This window comes from Wolffia australiana, chromosome 14 (assembly GCF_029677425.1).
Source record: "Wolffia australiana isolate 7733 chromosome 14, ASM2967742v1".
In the NCBI taxonomy this organism is placed as follows: Eukaryota; Viridiplantae; Streptophyta; class Magnoliopsida; order Alismatales; family Araceae; genus Wolffia; species Wolffia australiana.
Window position 1 is genome coordinate 15,023,607 of NC_135848.1, and position 18,826 is coordinate 15,042,432.

At 37.4% G+C, this 18,826-nt stretch overlaps 1 protein-coding gene across 2 annotated transcripts; it reads right to left on the reverse strand.

The window, feature by feature from the left end:
- Positions 1-16,020: 16,020 nt before the first annotated feature.
- PANC (pantoate-beta-alanine ligase) lies at positions 16,021-18,593 on the reverse strand. Of its 2 annotated transcripts, XM_078586452.1 has the most exons (5): positions 17,976-18,593; positions 17,393-17,506; positions 17,054-17,185; positions 16,368-16,505; positions 16,021-16,263 (listed from the first exon to the last, which is right to left on the reverse strand). In XM_078586452.1, exons 1-4 carry the CDS (start codon positions 18,549-18,551, stop codon positions 16,389-16,391), a joined length of 939 nt encoding a protein of 312 aa, XP_078442578.1. In that variant the 5' UTR covers positions 18,552-18,593; the 3' UTR covers positions 16,021-16,263; positions 16,368-16,388. The 2 variants fall into 2 exon arrangements, with proteins under 2 accessions (XP_078442578.1, XP_078442577.1); XM_078586451.1 differs by having other exon boundaries at positions 16,021-16,505.
- Between the last annotated feature and the right edge of the window lie 233 nt (positions 18,594-18,826).

Below are 18,826 nucleotides of genomic sequence, written 5' to 3' on the forward strand. Positions count from 1 at the left end.
AATAACTGTGGGGAAAATGATCTTCCTGAGTAGTTTTGTCAGAAGCAGTTAATATTCTGTATTATAAATTTAATAGAGTTTTAGCAAGATCTTAGTTGAAGAAAACATATTATGGGCTAATTATAGGTAGAAAAATTAATGTGAGTTATTTTTTAACTTTTGGATGTCAGTGTTTAAGTTTGATCAAATTAAATAATAAATTATAAAATTTTGATTCAAGAAGTGATGAAGGAATCTTTTGTCTATTCAGAAAGATCAAGAGCTTATAGATTTTTTAATAAAATTACATTAATTCTGATGAAACTGTTCATGTCAACTTCATTGAGAGATAAATAGAAATATAGAAGAAGAAGATATTTCTTTATGAAAATATAACAGAAAAAGAAATATTTCATCCCCAAGAATTAAGAGGATAATGAAAAATCTGATGAGGATCAAGAGCTTATCAATATAGATGTTGTAGATCAAGAAATTGATCTACCATAGCGATTGAGGTTTGTGCATGATCATCCTCATGATAACATCGTTGGAAAATCTGAAGATGAAGTAAGAATAAGATCTATTATAGTTGAGAATATGAATTTAGCATTCACATCTCAACTTGAGCAAAATAAAGTTGATGAAGTGTTTCTTGATTCAGATTGGATAATTTCCATGTAAGAAGAGCTTCAAATTTTTGAAACAAATGATTAATAGAATTTAGTTCCAAGAGCATATGGTCAAAATATCATTGGAAAAAATTGGATTTATAACAACAAAGTTAATGAAGAGGTCAATTTTATTTTAAACAAGAAAAGGCTGGTAGGTCAAGGTTACATACAGGAAAGAGTAGATTATGAGGAACCAATACACATGCTTCTCAAACTGCTGTCATTTGACTGCTGCAATATTTTTCCATTGAAAATGAATTTAAAGTATTCCAAATTGATGTGAAAAGTGCATTATTGAATGGAAAAATTTAAGAAAAGGTATAAGTAAAAAAGCAAGTGTTTACGGATTTAAACAATCCATATTGGGTACATAATTTCAATACAAAGCCTAGTATGGTTTAAAACCTGTTCCTAGGGCACAGTATGAAAAACTTAATAAATTATAGGGAATTTAGCACCCTGCAGGCTAGAACTTTCAAAGTTTGGCAGATACATGCCAAAGTTTGAATTTGACATCCTACAGTCCAGATATTTTTAAACTGCCAGATCTAGGACGCGCCCGCTTACGTGGACACCGCCTGCCTGCCAGGTGGAATCCGGAGAGTCCACGTAAGATGGGATTCCACCTGGAAGCCAGGCGGTGTCCACGTCAGATACCCGATTTCTTACGGGGATCGAAGGGAGAAGGGAGAAGGGAAAGGGGAAGGGGAAAGGGGAAGGGGGAAGGGGAAAGGCCTCCGGCGGGGAAGATTTCTGAGGCTGCCGGATTCGGGCGAAGATTTCGGGCAAGGATTCAAGAGCTTTAACCGGAAGAGGGGTCGATGGGAAGCCGAAGGTTGGTTTTTTTCTTGATTTTTAGGTTTTTTTCTTCAGATTTTGAGGTAGGCTGTCCGGGGGGCCGTCGGAGGCCACGCAGGACGCCGGGAGACCTCCGGCGGCCACCGGAGACCACCTCTGGGTGATCTCCTGGCAGCATGGCCTCCGATGGCCTCCGGAGGCCTGCTGCCGGAGGCCATGCAAGGAGGCCTCCGGTGGCCGTCAGCAGCCTGCGTGGCCTCCTACGGTTAAAGCTCAATCCTCTCCTCTCCAATCCTCACCCTTTCTTCTTATTCTCTTCTCGTCTTCCCATTTCTTCTTCTCTTCTGTTTTCAATTTTTCTCCTCTTTTTCTTCTCGCCTGCCTTCTTCTCTCTTTTCTTCTAAATTTCTGCTCTCCTCTAATCTTCTTCCCTCCTCTTCATTTCTCAATCTTTCTTCCTATTCTCTTTCCCGTCTTCCTATTTCTTCGTCTCTTCTCTTCTGACTTTTTCTCCTCTTTTGCTTCTTCTCTTTTCTTCTTACTTCTTCTCTCCCCTTCTCATCTTCTTCCCTCCTCTCCACTCCTCAATCTTTTTCCTATTCTCTTCTCGTCTTCTTCTTTCTTCTTCTCTGTTCTTCTACGATCTCGGGTGAGAGAAGAAGTGCGTACCCGCCATAAAGGCGCTAAGAGGAGTGGGGTAAAACAAAGCGGGGTCGAGAAGTGCGTACCGGCCTTCGTCGTTCTCCTCTTCTTGCAAAATTTTAAACCCAAGCGGCCTTTTAAACCCAAGACGGCCCCCCGGAGGCCTGGTGCCGGAGGCCCTCTGATAACTTGCAAATTAACATGATTAATTAATGAATTTTATATTATATTTATGTGTTTTAATGACTATATTTCCATGTTATCATATTAAAATAAAGATAGATCATTTAACCTTTCATTTTATTATTAATTCTGATTTTTGCAAGAAGAGGAGAACGACGAAGGACGGCACTCATATTCAAACCATGAGGACGGCACTCATATTCCTCACAAGGTGGAATCCGAATTGTCGAAGAGAGTTTCGTTTAAGCATGTTATTGATAATTCTAACACTTCATACAGATGAATGAGTATTGATGGATGAAGAAGTCATCTAAAGAAATAATGGTACATTGCTAAGGGACTAGCAATAATTTAAGTGGGGGGGTATGATAACTTGCAAATTAACATGATTAATTAATGAATTTTATATTATATTTATGTGTTTTAATGACTATATTTCCATGTTATCATATTAAAATAAAGATAGATCATTTAACCTTTCATTTTATTATTAATTCTGATTTTTTATCATTTTTTATGAAATTTAACTTCATTTCAGTGAAGAAATATTTTTTTACAGGGTTTTAAATACTTGGCTAAAGGTTGGTAAGTGTTTCCATGATTTTTATGGAATTTTCCATATTTTTATATAATTTTTTGACCATTATATAGCCAAGAAATGATTTTTACATATTTAAATAACACATATATTATTTATTTGGCATTTATAATATATTTAAATATTTACTAAGGAGTATCCACGTCATTCGCCCGGGCGAATAAATGGATATATTTATTTAAATAAGAATAAAGAGAGAGAGAAAATGAGTGGTTATTATTATATAGTAAATAGAGAGAAGAGAGAGAGAAGAATACTCAACATAAGCGGCTATGATTTAAAATATATAAAAGAGAGAAGAGAGAGAGAAGAATAGTCAACATAAGTGGCTATGATTTAAAATATTTAAAGAGAGAAAAGAGAGAAGAATAGAAAAAAAAAATGGTCAAAGATTACGGCTAAGAGAATAAAAAAATATATTTTTTTTAAAAAAAAAGACCTTTTGTCCTTTTCTTTTGTTTTTATTATTTCAGGGTGACGTGGAGAATTCCTAGCCGTTCAAATGACGAAATCACTTGCCAATGATTGCGGGCGGACGACGCGCACAACAACGTGTCAGGGCGTGATCCGAGAAAGCGGAAAACGAGAAATAATCATGCTAGCCAATCAAAACGCGCCATTTCCAAGCTTATTGGAGGAGAGATAAATAAATCCAACGGCTCAGATTTTTTCTCACTAAAACCTTGATATCTTGAGATCTACATGTCCGATTGGGCTGAAATTTTGAGGGTAGGTTCGTCTTTTCCCCCTCTAAAATCCAGACGGTTGGATCTTTAAATGGAGGTCTGGAAAAGGGCGAAAATCACTTTTGGAGGCTCTCCCCAAGCAATTGGCCAGGAAGGACACAGGAGGCATTCTGGAAGTCGTCAGATCTGGATCTCTTTATCAAATTTGTAAGTTTCTGAATTGTATTTGATCATCTTATAGAACGATTCGAAAATGCCTTGGCATGGGCGAAATGTACATGCCCTAGATTCATGTTTTGAATGCATCAGCACTTCTTTTTGATTTGGATTCGAGATCTGACTTTTGATAATTAATTCTTAATCATTTTAGGACATTTCTGCTTCATTACATTTTTAATTTAGGGTCGAAATTGGGGCTTTCTCCAATTTCTTCACTTTCTCTCTCTAGGTTAATTTGATTTGTTTCTCTCTCTAGATTTCGGTTTTTATTGTTTAGGAATTTAATTTAATATATAAAAAACCCAAAAATAAAATTTGAACCGAAAATTCATCCATTTTGAACTCCAATTCAAAAATCACTTTCTTGATTATTAAATTCCCAATTTTAATTCTGAAAATTATTATAAATTTTATTAAATTGGGAAATTAATAATTTATATTTTTATGAGCTTAAAATAATAATAATATTTTTTATCTGGAATTATCTGACCGAAATCAAAATTAAGTTTTACTTAATTTTGATTATTTTAAGAATATTATTTAATATTAATTGAATTAAATATTGCAAAATTCAAAATTACTTGACTTGATTCATAAAAATTGTTTGAAAATTCTGAATTGTTGCCTCCTTGCGGATCGACCCCTTGCTTGCTCTATATTCTTATTCAGTAATTAAGGGAATTATAAATTTATTGCATAAGTCTAAAAAGCGCAACGACCACGTAATTTTACGTGATTTTTCGGCTTATCACCCTCCCAGGTCACGGAGGCCTTTCTGGAGGCCTGGTGTGGGACGTCTCCGGGAAGGCCTCCGGCAGCCTCAGAAATCTTCCCCGCCGGAGGCCTTTTCCCTTCCCCTTTCCCTTCTCCCCTCTCCCTTCGATCCCCGTAAGAAATCGGGTATCTGACGTGGACACCGCCTGGCTTCCAGGTGGAATCCCGTCTTACGTGGACTCTCCGGATTCCACCTGGCAGGCAGGCGGTGTCCACGTAAGCGGGCGCGTCCTAGATCTGGCAGTTTAAAAATATCTGGACTGTAGGATGTCAAATTCAAAGTTTGGTATGTATCTGCCAAACTTTGAAAGTTCTAGCCTGCAGGGTGCTAAATTCCCTAAATTATATTATTTAGAATGGATATCTTAGAGGACATGCTGATACTACCTTATTCATAAAGCAAGATCGTTGTAATTTTCAATCTTTACATAATGAATTTGAAATGAGTTTAATGGGAGAAATTATTTATTTTCTAGGACTTTAGATAAAAAAAAACTGAGATGATTTTTTGTTTATCAATACAAAAATACCAATTAAATATTAAAAAAGCATATAACAAAAGGCATTAAATATAAGTTAATCCAATGTCTAATGGAGTAAAGCTAGATTTTGAAAATGGTGGAAAATATGTAGATCACAACACAAATAGGAGCATGATTGAATCAGTTGTTTATCTTACTTCAAGTAGATCTTATATTATATTCAGTGCAGGTTTATGTGCACGATTTTCAAAGTAAGCCTTTTGAAGATCACTTAATTGGAGTCAATAAACTACTTAGGTATGATATAGGAACTACAAATCTAGGAATATGGAATCCAAAAGGTCAATACCTGACAGCATTAAGATAGTATGATGCTGATTCTTCTGGATGCTTCATGCATATTTTTTGGAGGATGTGTAATTTCATGCCTTTCATGCATTCAAGAAATCAAAACACAATTGCTTTTCTGATTGCAGAGGCATAATATGTATCAAGAGGATTTTTTCCTCAAGCATTGTGGTTAAAAAATATGTTAAAGACTATGGAGTTCATTTGCAAAAAAATCCTCTCATATGTGATAACACAATTGTAATTAATTTACCTAAAAAACCTATCGTTCATTTTAGGACCAAACATATATGAATTAAACATCACTTTATTTGTGATCGCGTTAGCAAGGAAGATATTTTTTCAATTTTATTGATACCCCAAAACAAATAGCTGGTATTTTTATGAAAAATCTTAATGGTGAACGGTTTCATTTGTTGGTCACATAACTAGAATTTGGAAATTTATCAAAATATATGAAGGCCTTCTCAAATCACTATAATTATAAAACCAAATTTAAATATTAATTTAATTAATACTAAAAACCAGGGTTCAGTCTGGCTTCACATAGTTCTGGGAAAATGATGAAATGTATTCCTTATTTGTGTGCATTTTTTTTTGTTTTTCCTTGTTCCTTTGTTCACATAATTATATACATATATTAACTTTTTTGCCATCATAAGGAATTGTATTACAATTAATAGAATATGTTTCTGGTTTTCCATCTGATTCATCTGTGATTTAATCCAAAATTGTGCATTTACTCTCTGAACACAGTAATAATCAATACAATATGATTTTATGATATGGTTTTTCTTTCCGCATTTATGTCATGATATAAATAGTCATCTGAGTTCATAAGATCTAGCATTCACCAATATTTTTGTAATATTGATCTGATCCCCACGTTCCTTTTCTTATGATTTCAAAAAGGGGGAGAAATAAATTTAAACAAGTTGACAGTATAGCTACCACACGTAATGAAAGTTGTCGTTGAGGGGAGAAATGATAAAAATTGAGATGGGCAGTCTAAGTAAAGAAAATAGAAAGGAAATTCACCTTTCTAGATTTCAAAATAATATATCCTCAAAAATTAAAATCAACTTGCGCATTTTTTTAAATCGTCAAAAAAGGAAGGAATTGTCGAGGAAGTTCTCGAATAACTTTTTATGGTATTATCTAAGTTTGATTTTTCTGGAAAATTTTGGAATACAGCAATAAAAAAATATTGTATTCTTCCTCCCTCGCTATTGGCATTCTTCCTCGTTGGTACTCCTCTCTCTCTCTCTCTCTCTCTCTCTCTCTCAACGGTGCTGCTTTCTCTCTCTTTCTCCAACGACTTGATATTGCTCCAACGATCCAGCTCTCTCACTCTGGCATTTTTCTGAACGACATAGCTCTCACACTCTTGCACCCTTTCCAAAAGACGTAGCTCTCACACTCTGCCATTCTTTCTGAACAACATAGCTCTCACACTCTGGCATTCCTTCTGTACGACATGGCTCTCACTCTCTGTCATTCCTTCTGAACGACTTAGCTCTCACTTTCTGGTATTCTTTCTGAACGACATGGCTCTCACACTCTGTCATTCCTTCTGAACGACTTAGCTCTCACTCTCTGGTATTCTTTCTGAACGACATAGCTCTCACTCTTTGTCATTCAACATAGCTCTCACTCTCTGGTATTCTTTCTGAACTGCATAACTCTCACTCTCTGTCATTCCTTCTGAACGACATAGCTCTCACTCTCTGGTATTCTTTCTGAACGATCTAGCCTTTCTCTTACGGTGGCCCTGGTGGTGGGATTCTCTATATTTTTTATTTCTTCCTGTAACATGTTTAATGAGAAGGGTCATGATTCACATTTCCTGCAAACGACATATTGGTGAAAACACTCTTAGCTCTTTTTCCCTGATGCATTTCTAGATATCATTTTCATTTATTGTTCATTGTGCACTGTTTCCTGGAGATCTTTCTCATTTATTATATCTTTAATGTGGAATATTATTGAGTTATTCATTTACTGTAAATTCTTGCTGATCTGTAAAAAGAGCTTAAATGATTTATAAAGAGAATATTTAATATATTGAATTTGTTTTGATATAGAAAACTGAAAGGTCTGATTCTAATGAATTTTCCTATTTACCCAATATTGCAACTTAGTCATCAATGAACATTAATTGATTCATGTGCTCCTTTGCTCTGTAAATTTTCCATTTACAAAGGAATATGTGATACATCTACATGGATCCCATTCAATGTATCAAAGTGTAAAAATGGAAATTTTCACATGTTGAGGATTTAATCCTCGATCCTTGCTTCTTTGGTGGCACACAAGACCATAACCCATCATCTGACATGACACCACCACTACAAGAGGAGATGACCCATGTCACGGCACGTCGGCATCGTCAACCTCGTAGCCGGGATCCGAATTTCATTTACTATTACATTTGATTTCTGAAACTTGTTTAAATAATCTAGTAATTTTCTCTTTCCTCCATGGTGATGGAAATATATGTGGCTGGCAAGCCAATCACACATTCCACATCTCGTTCCATGTTCATTAGTAGAACATATTCATTATAGTGTAGGTGTGATGCTTATAAATGAAGTCCATGAATACATGATTGGACCTAATGAATTATGATGAGATCATAATACAGAGATCATAATACAGAGATCACTAGTCTTTAAGCATGTGTTCTAAACATTCATATTCGAAGGATATGCAAGAAGGACATCAAAGTATCTGGATAGAATAGCACTATCTAGCCTCACTCATATGATGAGTATGGCCAGTCCCGTAGTCATTAGTGTGGGGACACTTCTAATAGATAGCGGTTGCTCTTTAGTGGAAAGAGTTCGCTGAATTGATCCGTACAAATTCCTGAATAGTATTATACCAAACTGTCAATCAGGTTGATTCACATCATGATTGTGTAAGTGGTCCTTAGACCTCAGACACCAAAGACGTCTTGTGGATGGACGCTTGTGCTTTGACTATGACCAACGAGTCTTTAAGCATAGGATTCTAAATGGTTTAGTTTGAATGCATCAGGAAGTTCATGAAGATGATTGAGAGGTCAAAATGGGATCGTCCATCCTCAATATAAGAGGTGACAGATCAAGGAAGACGATGCGATGAAATCCTTGGGCAAGGCGATGAAATATTTGAGAAGAGTTATTTGATGATTTTTTAATACATCAGTACTAACTTGGATGACCGGTTAGGGTTTGACAATTGACCATACCCTAAGTCATCCTAGGAGTGTTAAGTGGATGAGGGATTATACGTATCGTATACGGTAACCGATGACAAACAGGTTCCGTGAGTGAGTCTATACACACTCCTTTGTATCGTCTAGGACACGAGGTGTAGCTTGGCACCTCACGTGTTGGAGAGTAGACCTATCGATTGGATTAAATCAATCTGACATTAATTAATCTATATGATGATATAGGTACTTAATTTGGAAGGCCAATAAAGGTTATTGGGCCTCTAGAGTCATTAACTAGACTGATACATGGGCCTAGAGGGTCACACGCAAATGGTCTTTTGGATGTTGGAAGATATACATAAGTTTTGGAGATTTTTATGAAAAATACCCACTTAGTATAAATAGGGGAAGGCCCTGAATGAAATTCACCCAGGCCACAATTTTTCAAGGGCCTTTCCCCTTCTTCTCCCTTCTCCCTACACCTCCTCTCCATCCCCGATGCGATCGGGACAGTGTAATGATGAGGACAAAGATTGAACGGGGCTCGTCAATGAGGAGGAGATTCAACATGCTGAGGACCGCGTGGATACGTCTAGAGGCAGCACATGTGTGCAACTCAACTTGTCTCGTTCTGGGATCCAAGAAATTACAGATGCAATAGGTGCAAAGGTACTTCATTTCATGATTTTATCGATGTCGTACGATTTCGCAAATGTCTTCCACTGCGTATCATTATGACTTCTTCATCCATGTCGTCCTCTAGAACCCAACACATGGCATATAAATAGGCCATTGTTGTAATGGATCATTGGTATTTTTGGAATTGAATCTTTCTTTTTAAAGATTGCCCTAAGCCTCCTTTCTGATGCGGCCACCGCCAATTGATGTCATCGCCGCCGCTGAGAGGAAGCAGGCCGTCGTGTGTGCCGTCTGACTATTGAGCATCATCCTACGCCACACAGGCCATCCCCGCCTCCAAGCGCCACCTGCACCACCCATGCCACTGTGCACGGCACAGCCGTCCGTGCGTCCATTGTGTGCAGCCGCCACCTGTGTCGCATTTCGTACCAGCCTGCAACAGACACCTCGTCATGCATCTGTGCACCTCATATACCGTTTGGGTTTTGAGGCACTACCCCAAACCTTGCAAGAGAGCGGCTCTCCCCTTTGACTCCCCACCAATTGACTGCGCAATAGGATCCGCGTTCGGCCTATTCCAAGTGCACGTCACTAGTTCCCACCATCGAACACCTCCACAACTTCCCGTATCACCCTATCGCGCTACGCCTGCAATAAAGGTCCACTCTTCCCTCTTTGGTGATCCTCATTACTTTATCTAGTGTTTTCTCGTGAGTTTTTCCACCGCCATTGGACTTAGTAGAATAGGTTAGTGGAATAGGTTTTGCGTCTTCACGTAGTCAGTCGTTCGAGATTTGGAGCTTTGTTTTCACCGTGGTGGTTGTAAGACAATCCTCTCGCCCTTGACCGAGGAAAAGGGCTGCACCATCATCATTTTCTTCAGATTTAAATGTTCAAAAATTGATCGTGTTGATTTGTGGTCTGTTTTATCCATCCTTAGTTGACCTTTAGTCTATCCTACCCGTGTCAGTCCTAGTCATCTTGCATCATTCTTCTCTTTTCCCTTCAATTTGCTTCCTTTCCTTTCTTCTTTTTGCATCCAGATTCCTCTTAAAAACCTGAAATCAAAGCACAAAAAGAGAGAAACATAGACATACCAGGAATGGAGAATAAATACGCAATTCTTTCTCTTCCCTTGGTTGCATTCTTAGAGATGATCAATGAGAATGTTTGATGCTTGAATGCTTTATTTTTCTTCCTTGCAGGTGGATGTACCTTGGCTCAAGATTTTGGTAGAAGAGAGGTGTCCTAGGATGTGCTCAAGGTGGTCCATAATATGATTTTTAATGAAGAGAGAGTGGGAGAGATTAAGATGATAAATAATATCATTAATGGTGTGAGTTTAGTGTCCAATGCCTTACCTCATTAATTTCTCATTAAGAGGTGTGTTCATCATATTTTCCTTGTGATAAACTCAAAAAATGTGTGTTTAATGTCGTTATTTAAGGGTTTTTGAACTTAACCAATAAAATTTATTTATCCCTTAGTGCTCAAGTAAGGGGTCGAACCCTAGGGAGGCGATGGTAAAATTCACTTTATCGACTTAGGGTTTAGAACTCTAAATTGAACTGATATTACATCCTTTTACTCAAGTGATAACAATGCTTGTAAGTTGTATTTAACCTTCTACTTTGTTAAATTCAAATTATCTCAATTAACAGAGAATTAATTTCTAATTTTTCTATCAATGAGAATCAGATTTATGATTAGTTAACAATTCTTGATAAGAATTTCTAAATAATCCCCTACTTAGATTAACTATGTATCCATTTGATCTTAGATTTCTGGAATGTTAGCATTACCCTTCACTAAATTGTTTTAATCACTAAAGTCTAGATCAGAAGTTGACCATTGACATTCATCATTTATTTTACCCAAAAACTTAATTCGGTTTGAATTATGTTTTTGGGTTATTTAATGGATTGGAAATGGTTTAGAAAATTGGTTAAAATCTTATTGACTTATTCAATTTTTTGGTAAAACATGCTCACTAGTTCCTCGCGGATTGGAAACCATAATAATTTTTTTATGTTGTTTTTTAATTTTTATCCAAATTTAATCTCAACATTGGGGAAATAACTTGAATTAGCAAATCGTGACTACGATCTGCTAATTAAGGAAATCGGGAACTAATGTGAGTGATTAAAGAGTTCAATTCAATTCAAAATGTTTTAACCTAAAGTAATGAATATTAATCGATTCAAAAACAAAGGAATTTTGAGAATTAAAAGAATTGAAATCAGATTTTAAGACAAAACTTTGAGCATAAAAGAAATTATGAAATTGCTAAAATTGAACACAAAATCAAGTGCAAAATGGATTCAGATTGAGCCTAGAAATACCAGGAATGATCTATGAGTCAATTTGAAAAGATTCTGTGCACGAACAACCAGCTTTTCTTCGAACTGATGCTTGAATTTTGGGGAAGAATGCTGCACCGGATCGTCAAAATTACTGTCCAAATCGAGCTCCAAATGCACTCTAGGCTGTTCTTGAGTCGTCAAGGAAGCCAGGCTAACTGTCCTCAAGATTAAAAATCAAGAACAGCTTCTATTTTCCCTTCGTCCCCAATTTATCACCACGAAATCATAAGAACAAGTTCTTCCAATTCTGTTACTAACGCATCTTTTTTGCTTTGTACACAGGTGAAGTGGAGCGCAGCGATTGGACCACGTGGCGCAGCGTACGCTTCAAGCTTCATCTGCACGGCATTGCATACATGTGATTTGCACGAACCAGGCTTGAAGGAAATATTTAGATATGAATTCCCATTAGTCCCGGCGGACTTCGCACGTTTTAACTCGCTGCGTCGCACACAGGGAGTTAATTCGCATGTTATTGGTCCATGATCACTACGCGTGGTGCACGACATGCACGATGTTGTGCACGTGCGTGTCGCGCATCTAAGATGCTAATAGCGGCTTCTGATGCTAATTGTGGCGCCCGAGCGGTCCCCGTGCATGTCCTACGCAACTCAACAACCGTTAGCACTTAAACTGGCCCATTAAGGGTCAGTTTCATTTTAAAAAATGATTTTTATTTAACAATAATTGAAATAAATTGTAAAAACCATTTATTAATGCATAAAAAATGCTTTACTAATTTCTAACATAAGTTTTATTGTTAATTTCTTTTTGTTTATAGACATAGGTCAATTAAAAACATTTAATTTTTCTTATAAATTTCAATTTTAGAATGTTTAAAATTTGTTAATTAACCTAATTATTTATTAAAAGTATTGTTTCTCTTGAAAATTAAAAAAATTCTTGTTTTAACATAAAATCATGATAACATGCACTAAAATTAAATGTTTTTAAAGGTTAAAAGCCCACAAATATGATAAAATTAACATTTTATTAGCTTTTATTTGCATGTTATCACCCTGTATTAATAGAGATTATCATTAGTGGCGGAGACATTTTTGACAAGAGAGATGGGTGTCTGCCATAAAAGAAGTTTTTTGAATTAAAATAGCATGCCTGACCTTTATGGCCATTCCTCTCTTAACAGGTCATAAATCTTGTGGTGGCATTTTTGTGGACTCTGGAAGACTGTCTGATGTCCCAAGAACGATGGCATGCGAACCATGTCATCAATTAAAAATAATATATAATAATATACTTTTGTTTAATGTAACAAGACTACCAGGACTACATACCAAGATACGCATTAGAATATTTCAAAAAAATAAATTAGAAAAATTATCAATTATTATTTTCAGACAAGACATTAATTTGATATCTATTTTCTGTGAAAAATATTCATTTAAATATTATATAGTTGACTTGAAAGTATAAACCCATATTTTGGCTAGTCCATTTGACTTATCAATGAATTTGACTAAATCCCAATCTTTGGGATTTGGTCACATAATTGTCTACTATTGAGCATCAAAATATGGAGGCAAACCAGCCATGTTTGACCTGATAAATTTTCCTTTAAAGTCAGGTAGGTCAATGCATTTTCTTTGACTTAAAAAGACATAAGCATGTATTCAATGTTCTTGATATACAAGTTTAGTCCAAACTATATGGGCTTGATATTATTTTATTTCCATGTCACATAAATATGTTGACCATGGATTGGTCATATATTGACCAAGTGTTGACCATAGTTTGAATTTCAAATAAACTATGATATTTATTCCATGTAAAGTCAAAAGTGAATTTTTAATTTGTAAATTTATGAGAATTCATCCAAGTCACACATTAACTTCAAGTCAATGATCCTCATTTTTCAATCCCCAAATGCTTTTATGTAAATTTATATAGTAGTAAACATCAACTATCTTGCTAAAGCTTTCTCAGAAGCATGGACTCAAAACTTTTCCTGAAATTGAGCTATCATATTTTGAAAGAAATCTTTTGAAACAACATAGGAGAAAACTAAGTAGATGTAGCAAAGGGACTACAGTACTAACATTTCATGTTGGAGAAGCAAGGTCCGAAGGACTTATCTAGGAGAGTCTTGGACGAAGAGTGGGGATGTAGGATCTTCAGAGAATTGTTAACATCCTGAGGAAGAAAGGAGCAGTTAAAGGAGCTTGTGAAGAAGGGTCGAAGGGAAGAGTTGAAGGCATCCAATCCAAGAGATCTTCAGATAGTTTTTGTGAGATGAGCGTGCGAACTGTACATATTGAATCTGTAACTAACGCTCGATTTTGTTTTGGCTAAAGATTGTCCAGAGTCTTAGCTGCTCTTTCTGGCTGGATTATGTAACCAAGTCAGTAGGTTCCTGAACCATGGTAAAAAGTTGTCTCAAAGTGAGAAAAGTGGTGAGTGTTAATCCAATAATAGAAAAGTTGAATATAGAAAAAGATAAGAGGTAACATTTTAAAATGCCAATTGAATATACAAAAATAATCAATCACCTTTTTTAGTGTTTTTCACAATGAGTTGTTTGTCTAGATCCTATTTTCCTTTAACAGATCAAAATATTAGCGAGGAAGAAGAGGATGATAGAGTTATTTCTTGATATTTCTCCTCACTTGGAGAGAAAGATTCTGAAATCACATGAAACGGAAAAGCAAACTAGATTTGAACTTTATGTTTTAAAGTCTGATTAACATTCCTAACAATGGAAGTATATTCCTTCCTAATTGTTCTAGAAATTTTGCTGCACTCTTGAAATGCTATGATGCTCTCCCTAAATGTCCCCCCCTATAACATGTTAGAAGAAACTCAAAAGATCAATCCAAGAAATGCCAGAAAATTTAAATTCAGAAACTTTTTGTGCTCTTCCAGGCCGAACAATGTTGGGTGAGTTCTGAAGTAGTTTTTCCTCATTCTCAAGTTTCCGTAATATAATTTTTCATATGGTTGGAAAGAGGGGAAAAGATGAGGCTATCGTAAAATTTTAGGTCATTCCAACTGTTGGATCTTGAGTTATCACATCTTAAAAAATAGTAAATCTGGTCCTTAGATCTTCCTTCGCTCCCTCCATCCCGCCGCCAGCTCCTTTCATTTTTCCTTCATTTTGATGGCCAAAAAAGTTTCACCCGGATTGGCATGAAATTTCCCACATTTTTCTTAGTCATATTGGCAGAAATCCATGCATCGAGATGTCCTTATGCTTCATGTTCCGGCATGTCAAGCATCGGGTCATATTGAATTCCATAAGAAATCCCCAATTTCTTTCATTAGCCCACTCCATCAACCTTCTGTGTGAATTTATTGCCAAAAAAAAGTTTTATTTTCTTCATTGGGGCACTTTGCCAGCACACTTATACAGAGTTTGAGTTGATTAGTTGCTTCTCTCTCTGACATGTGTCCCTGAAAGCTTAAGAGAAGAAAATAATTGGCTAAATGAAACCACAAATCAACTTATGATGTGAGGTAGAGTGATAAAACCAAATTTAATTCCTTGAAAAGATAATAAAGACTTAATAAATCCAAAAATATAATTTCTGACTTATAATATTAGTTTATTGGTGAATCTATCATCGAAAAAATTGGAAATGAGGAAATAAATATTATCTGAAATGTGGAATTAATTTCACTATGAATCTGAAGTCAAATATGAACCGATGTTATATGGAAATGCCCGATTTCACTATTAAATGCCATAAGAAATCCCCGATTTACTAATTAAAAATACTTTAATTTTTAATAAAAATCCAAACTCATATGGGCCATTTCAGTGCATTTAAACCATGTTAACTTGCAAATATGGTTATTTTGGTGCAGATGTTTATATGATATGCATGGTTTTTTTACAATAATTTCCATGTTATTAGCAAAGAGTTGCACAATTCTCTCATGTGTTTTCCTTATATTTCTTTTAATTATCTGGCGTGATCATTTAGGATGGGCATTAAGCCTCACATGGTTGTAGGCAACGCAACAACACCTCCACCACCACCACCAATTAAGATGGTCTCAGGGAACGGGTTCACTCCATCTGCATGTGAGAGGTCAGCTCTTCTACATCAACACCCCAAGTATGGTAGTTTATTCCACATTTTCCCTTTTCATAGGCTTGGACTTGTGGGCCCGTGTGTATATTGGGGTTTCTTTTGGCTCATTCCATGCCTAATATCATTATCTATTACATAACCCCCTCACTCTGCAGTCAGGGGCATGGATAGACTGATTGTGGGCATGGCCAGGTCCAGCTGCAACGTAATGGCGACTATGCTGATTGTTTAAAAAAAAAAAATGGCGACTATGCTGATAAAATATCTCTCTTTTATCCATCTCAAGAGGATACATCTTGCCCGAGTCAAGACCATACATGTTCCCTCTGCAACCGGGAGGCAGCTATGATACCAGTGACAAAACTCCATCCACAGAGCAACGAATAGTAAAGAAATAGGCCCAAACCAAGCCCAGCCTACTGAATAACTCAAGGTAATATCATTATTTTACAGTCTTCGCCGAAGGGGTATGAGACATAATATAGTTTTGCCCATATACAAAAATGTCGCCACCCCATAAACCTAGATGGTCTCTTGTCCTTCTGAGTCCCTCTACCCCCAGATTGACTGGCGCCCTGGCCTTTTTGAACACCATCAGCGTGTGCCATGTAAAGTAATTTTCTTTTGACCCTAATAAATGATCGGATTCTATCATAATTACAGTTCTTGACGTGTGGCAGATTGCATATTCAGCAACAAGCTTCATATTTAAAGGATTTTAAGACAGCATTTACCTTAGATTATGGCGCTCATCTTCATGGGTTGATTTCAATGTTATCAATCAACCTCACCTTTCCAAACCACGCAGCAACACAGAACACCACAGGGGCTTTTATTTCCTCCACCACTCGAAGATCCTCCTGGTCCACAATCTGCAAAATGGAAGAATATTTTATTACTCTTCATCTATTGAATAAATCAAGTAGTCAAGGACAAGACCCTCCCAAAATAACTGATAAAAACCTGAAAGTTCCAAATAGGACAAAAGGGGGATTTTGTGGAGGGTCGGAAGCGAAGGAGATAGAGGCATTGATTGCAGAGGAGGGAGGGTTCGGCCTAGGGAGATACGCCTAATAATCTGCTAATAGAGAAACATCACAAGGGGTTGAAGGGAAGAGAGTCGAGGAGGAGATTAGGACGGCTAAGCCACACTGGCCTTCAGTCAACACCCTTGGCTGTCTCCAAAAGGGATGGTTACCATATCAAGAATTATGGGCAGACAGAAGATTAAGATAGTGTCATTTGTAAGATCACGTATGCTTTAAAAAAATAGGATATCAGAATAAAACAAAAGGGCGTAGATCTAGGGAAAAAACTTAAAAGGCTTATATTTTGGGAAAAAGGAAATAACTTACAAACTAAATAAACGTCAAACCAGTTGATTAAATTGCAATGGGGAGGAATTTATGTCAGGATTTACCTCCGCATAATCAACTCGACCTCCGGCCTGTGTTATGAGTTCAACTACGGAAGCCTGCAAGCCCTTGCAAGAGATGACTCCATTTTGAGCTGCGACCTTCGCCTTTGACAGCGACTCACTGATAGATAATGCCTGAACATGTAACTCTCTGCTTAAGTGACACACAAGGAAAGATAGAGTAAAATAACAAAAAAAACAACGATGGAAAAGGCTAACAGCGATGGCATGAAAACGACAGCCAATCATTTATCGCCAATAATGGAAAAGGTTAACAGCGTGTCATGGCCTGCGTGTTCTAAATAGTCTGATGGAAGAGAATTGAGAAAACAACGAAAGAACCTGCTGGCGCTCTGTGGGAGAAAGCAAGACGTTGCGGGAGCTCATGGCAAGGCCATCCGCCTCGCGCACAACTTCTGCACCGATGATGTCGATATCAAATTCAAGATCTCGAACCTGGACCAGTTCATCCCGTCAGCTCAATTGTTGGAGAAGAGAGCAAACCCAATTGACCATCTAGCAGAAAACGGCAAGAAAATTGCAGTTCTCCGGAGGAAAAGCAAGCCAAATTCAATTTCAGAAAATCCAGGGAGCCGAAAGAATCACAAGATCTTGAGAACGAACAAATCAAACATCTCCAATAAGAAGATAGAAATATGCATCGGATGAGAGTTTTTATTTAAAAAAAAATTAAGTCTTACCTCTCAATTCCAGGATTTGGAGTTTACACTACATTATCTTTTGAGATTAAACATTCTTCTTTGACGTATCCTAAGAGGCAATCGACCTCTCTCCCACAGAAAATCACTCATCAAACCAGATGGGAAATAAAACAAAAGATTTGACCGAAAAACTAGTTAATTTCATCGAAAGAATCTCAAAAATCCGGAGAAGGATGATCTCGCTGAGACGAATTTTCACTCACCATGCGGCGAATGATGCGCCATTGCTGATAATCCTTCTTCCCAAACACAGCCACATCAGGCTCTACCACATTGAACAGCTTAGCAACAACAGTGGCAACTCCCCGGAAGAAGATAGGCCTACTCTTCCCGCACAATCCCTCTTCGAGCCGCTCCACTCTGATCCACGTCTCATGCACAGCTCCTCCCCGCCCTCGATCCTCGAGACACGACATCGCCATCACCTCTCTGCGCGCTGAAACCCCTCCATATCCCCCGTAATCGTACAGATCGGGCGGGCAGAAGACGGCATCGACGGCGAGCTCATCCAATTTCCGTAGATCTCCGGCGAGATCGGAAGGGTAGGATTCGAGGTCCTCGGAAGGGGCGAACTGTCCGGGATTGACGTAGACGGAGACGACGACGAACTCGGCTCGGCGCTTGGCGTCCTCCACGAGCGCGAGATGACCTCGATGGAGAAATCCCATGGTGGGTACCAGCGCAACGCGAGCTCCCGTCTTCCTCCGAGACCTCGACCACGATCTCATCTCCCCCTTGTCGCGGATCACCGCCATCGCTTCCCTCTCCTCTCCCTTCATCTCCCCCAGCTCAAAGTTGCAGTCTTGCAGATCACTCGAAGAACAATGACAGATCTCTATCGATATATTGGGGGAACAACTTCGGATCCGTAGTGGGTATCCGTCAGATTTACATCTAAAACGAAAATTTGTGATATTCACTTGGATCAATCAAAGCGATAATCAACCGTTCTTTGGTTTGATGAGGCGGTGTGAAGTTTGAATTTCCCAAAAGTACAATAATTTCTATCGTTGTCGAATATGAGATATCATTTGCCGATTAGCAGTTTACAGTT

What these genes read in the sequence shown, in the direction of transcription:
- PANC (XM_078586452.1), bottom strand. Translation starts at nt 18,551, where the DNA reads ATGAAGGGAGAGGAGAGGGAAGCGATGGCGGTGATCCGCGACAAGGGG. An exon ending in GGCGCATCATTCGCCGCATG is followed by an intron (nt 17,507 to 17,975) that starts GTGAGTGAAAAT and finishes GAACTGGTCCAG; the next exon opens with GTTCGAGATCTTGAATTTGA. An exon ending in CTCCCACAGAGCGCCAGCAG is followed by an intron (nt 17,186 to 17,392) that starts GTTCTTTCGTTG and finishes TTACATGTTCAG; the next exon opens with GCATTATCTATCAGTGAGTC.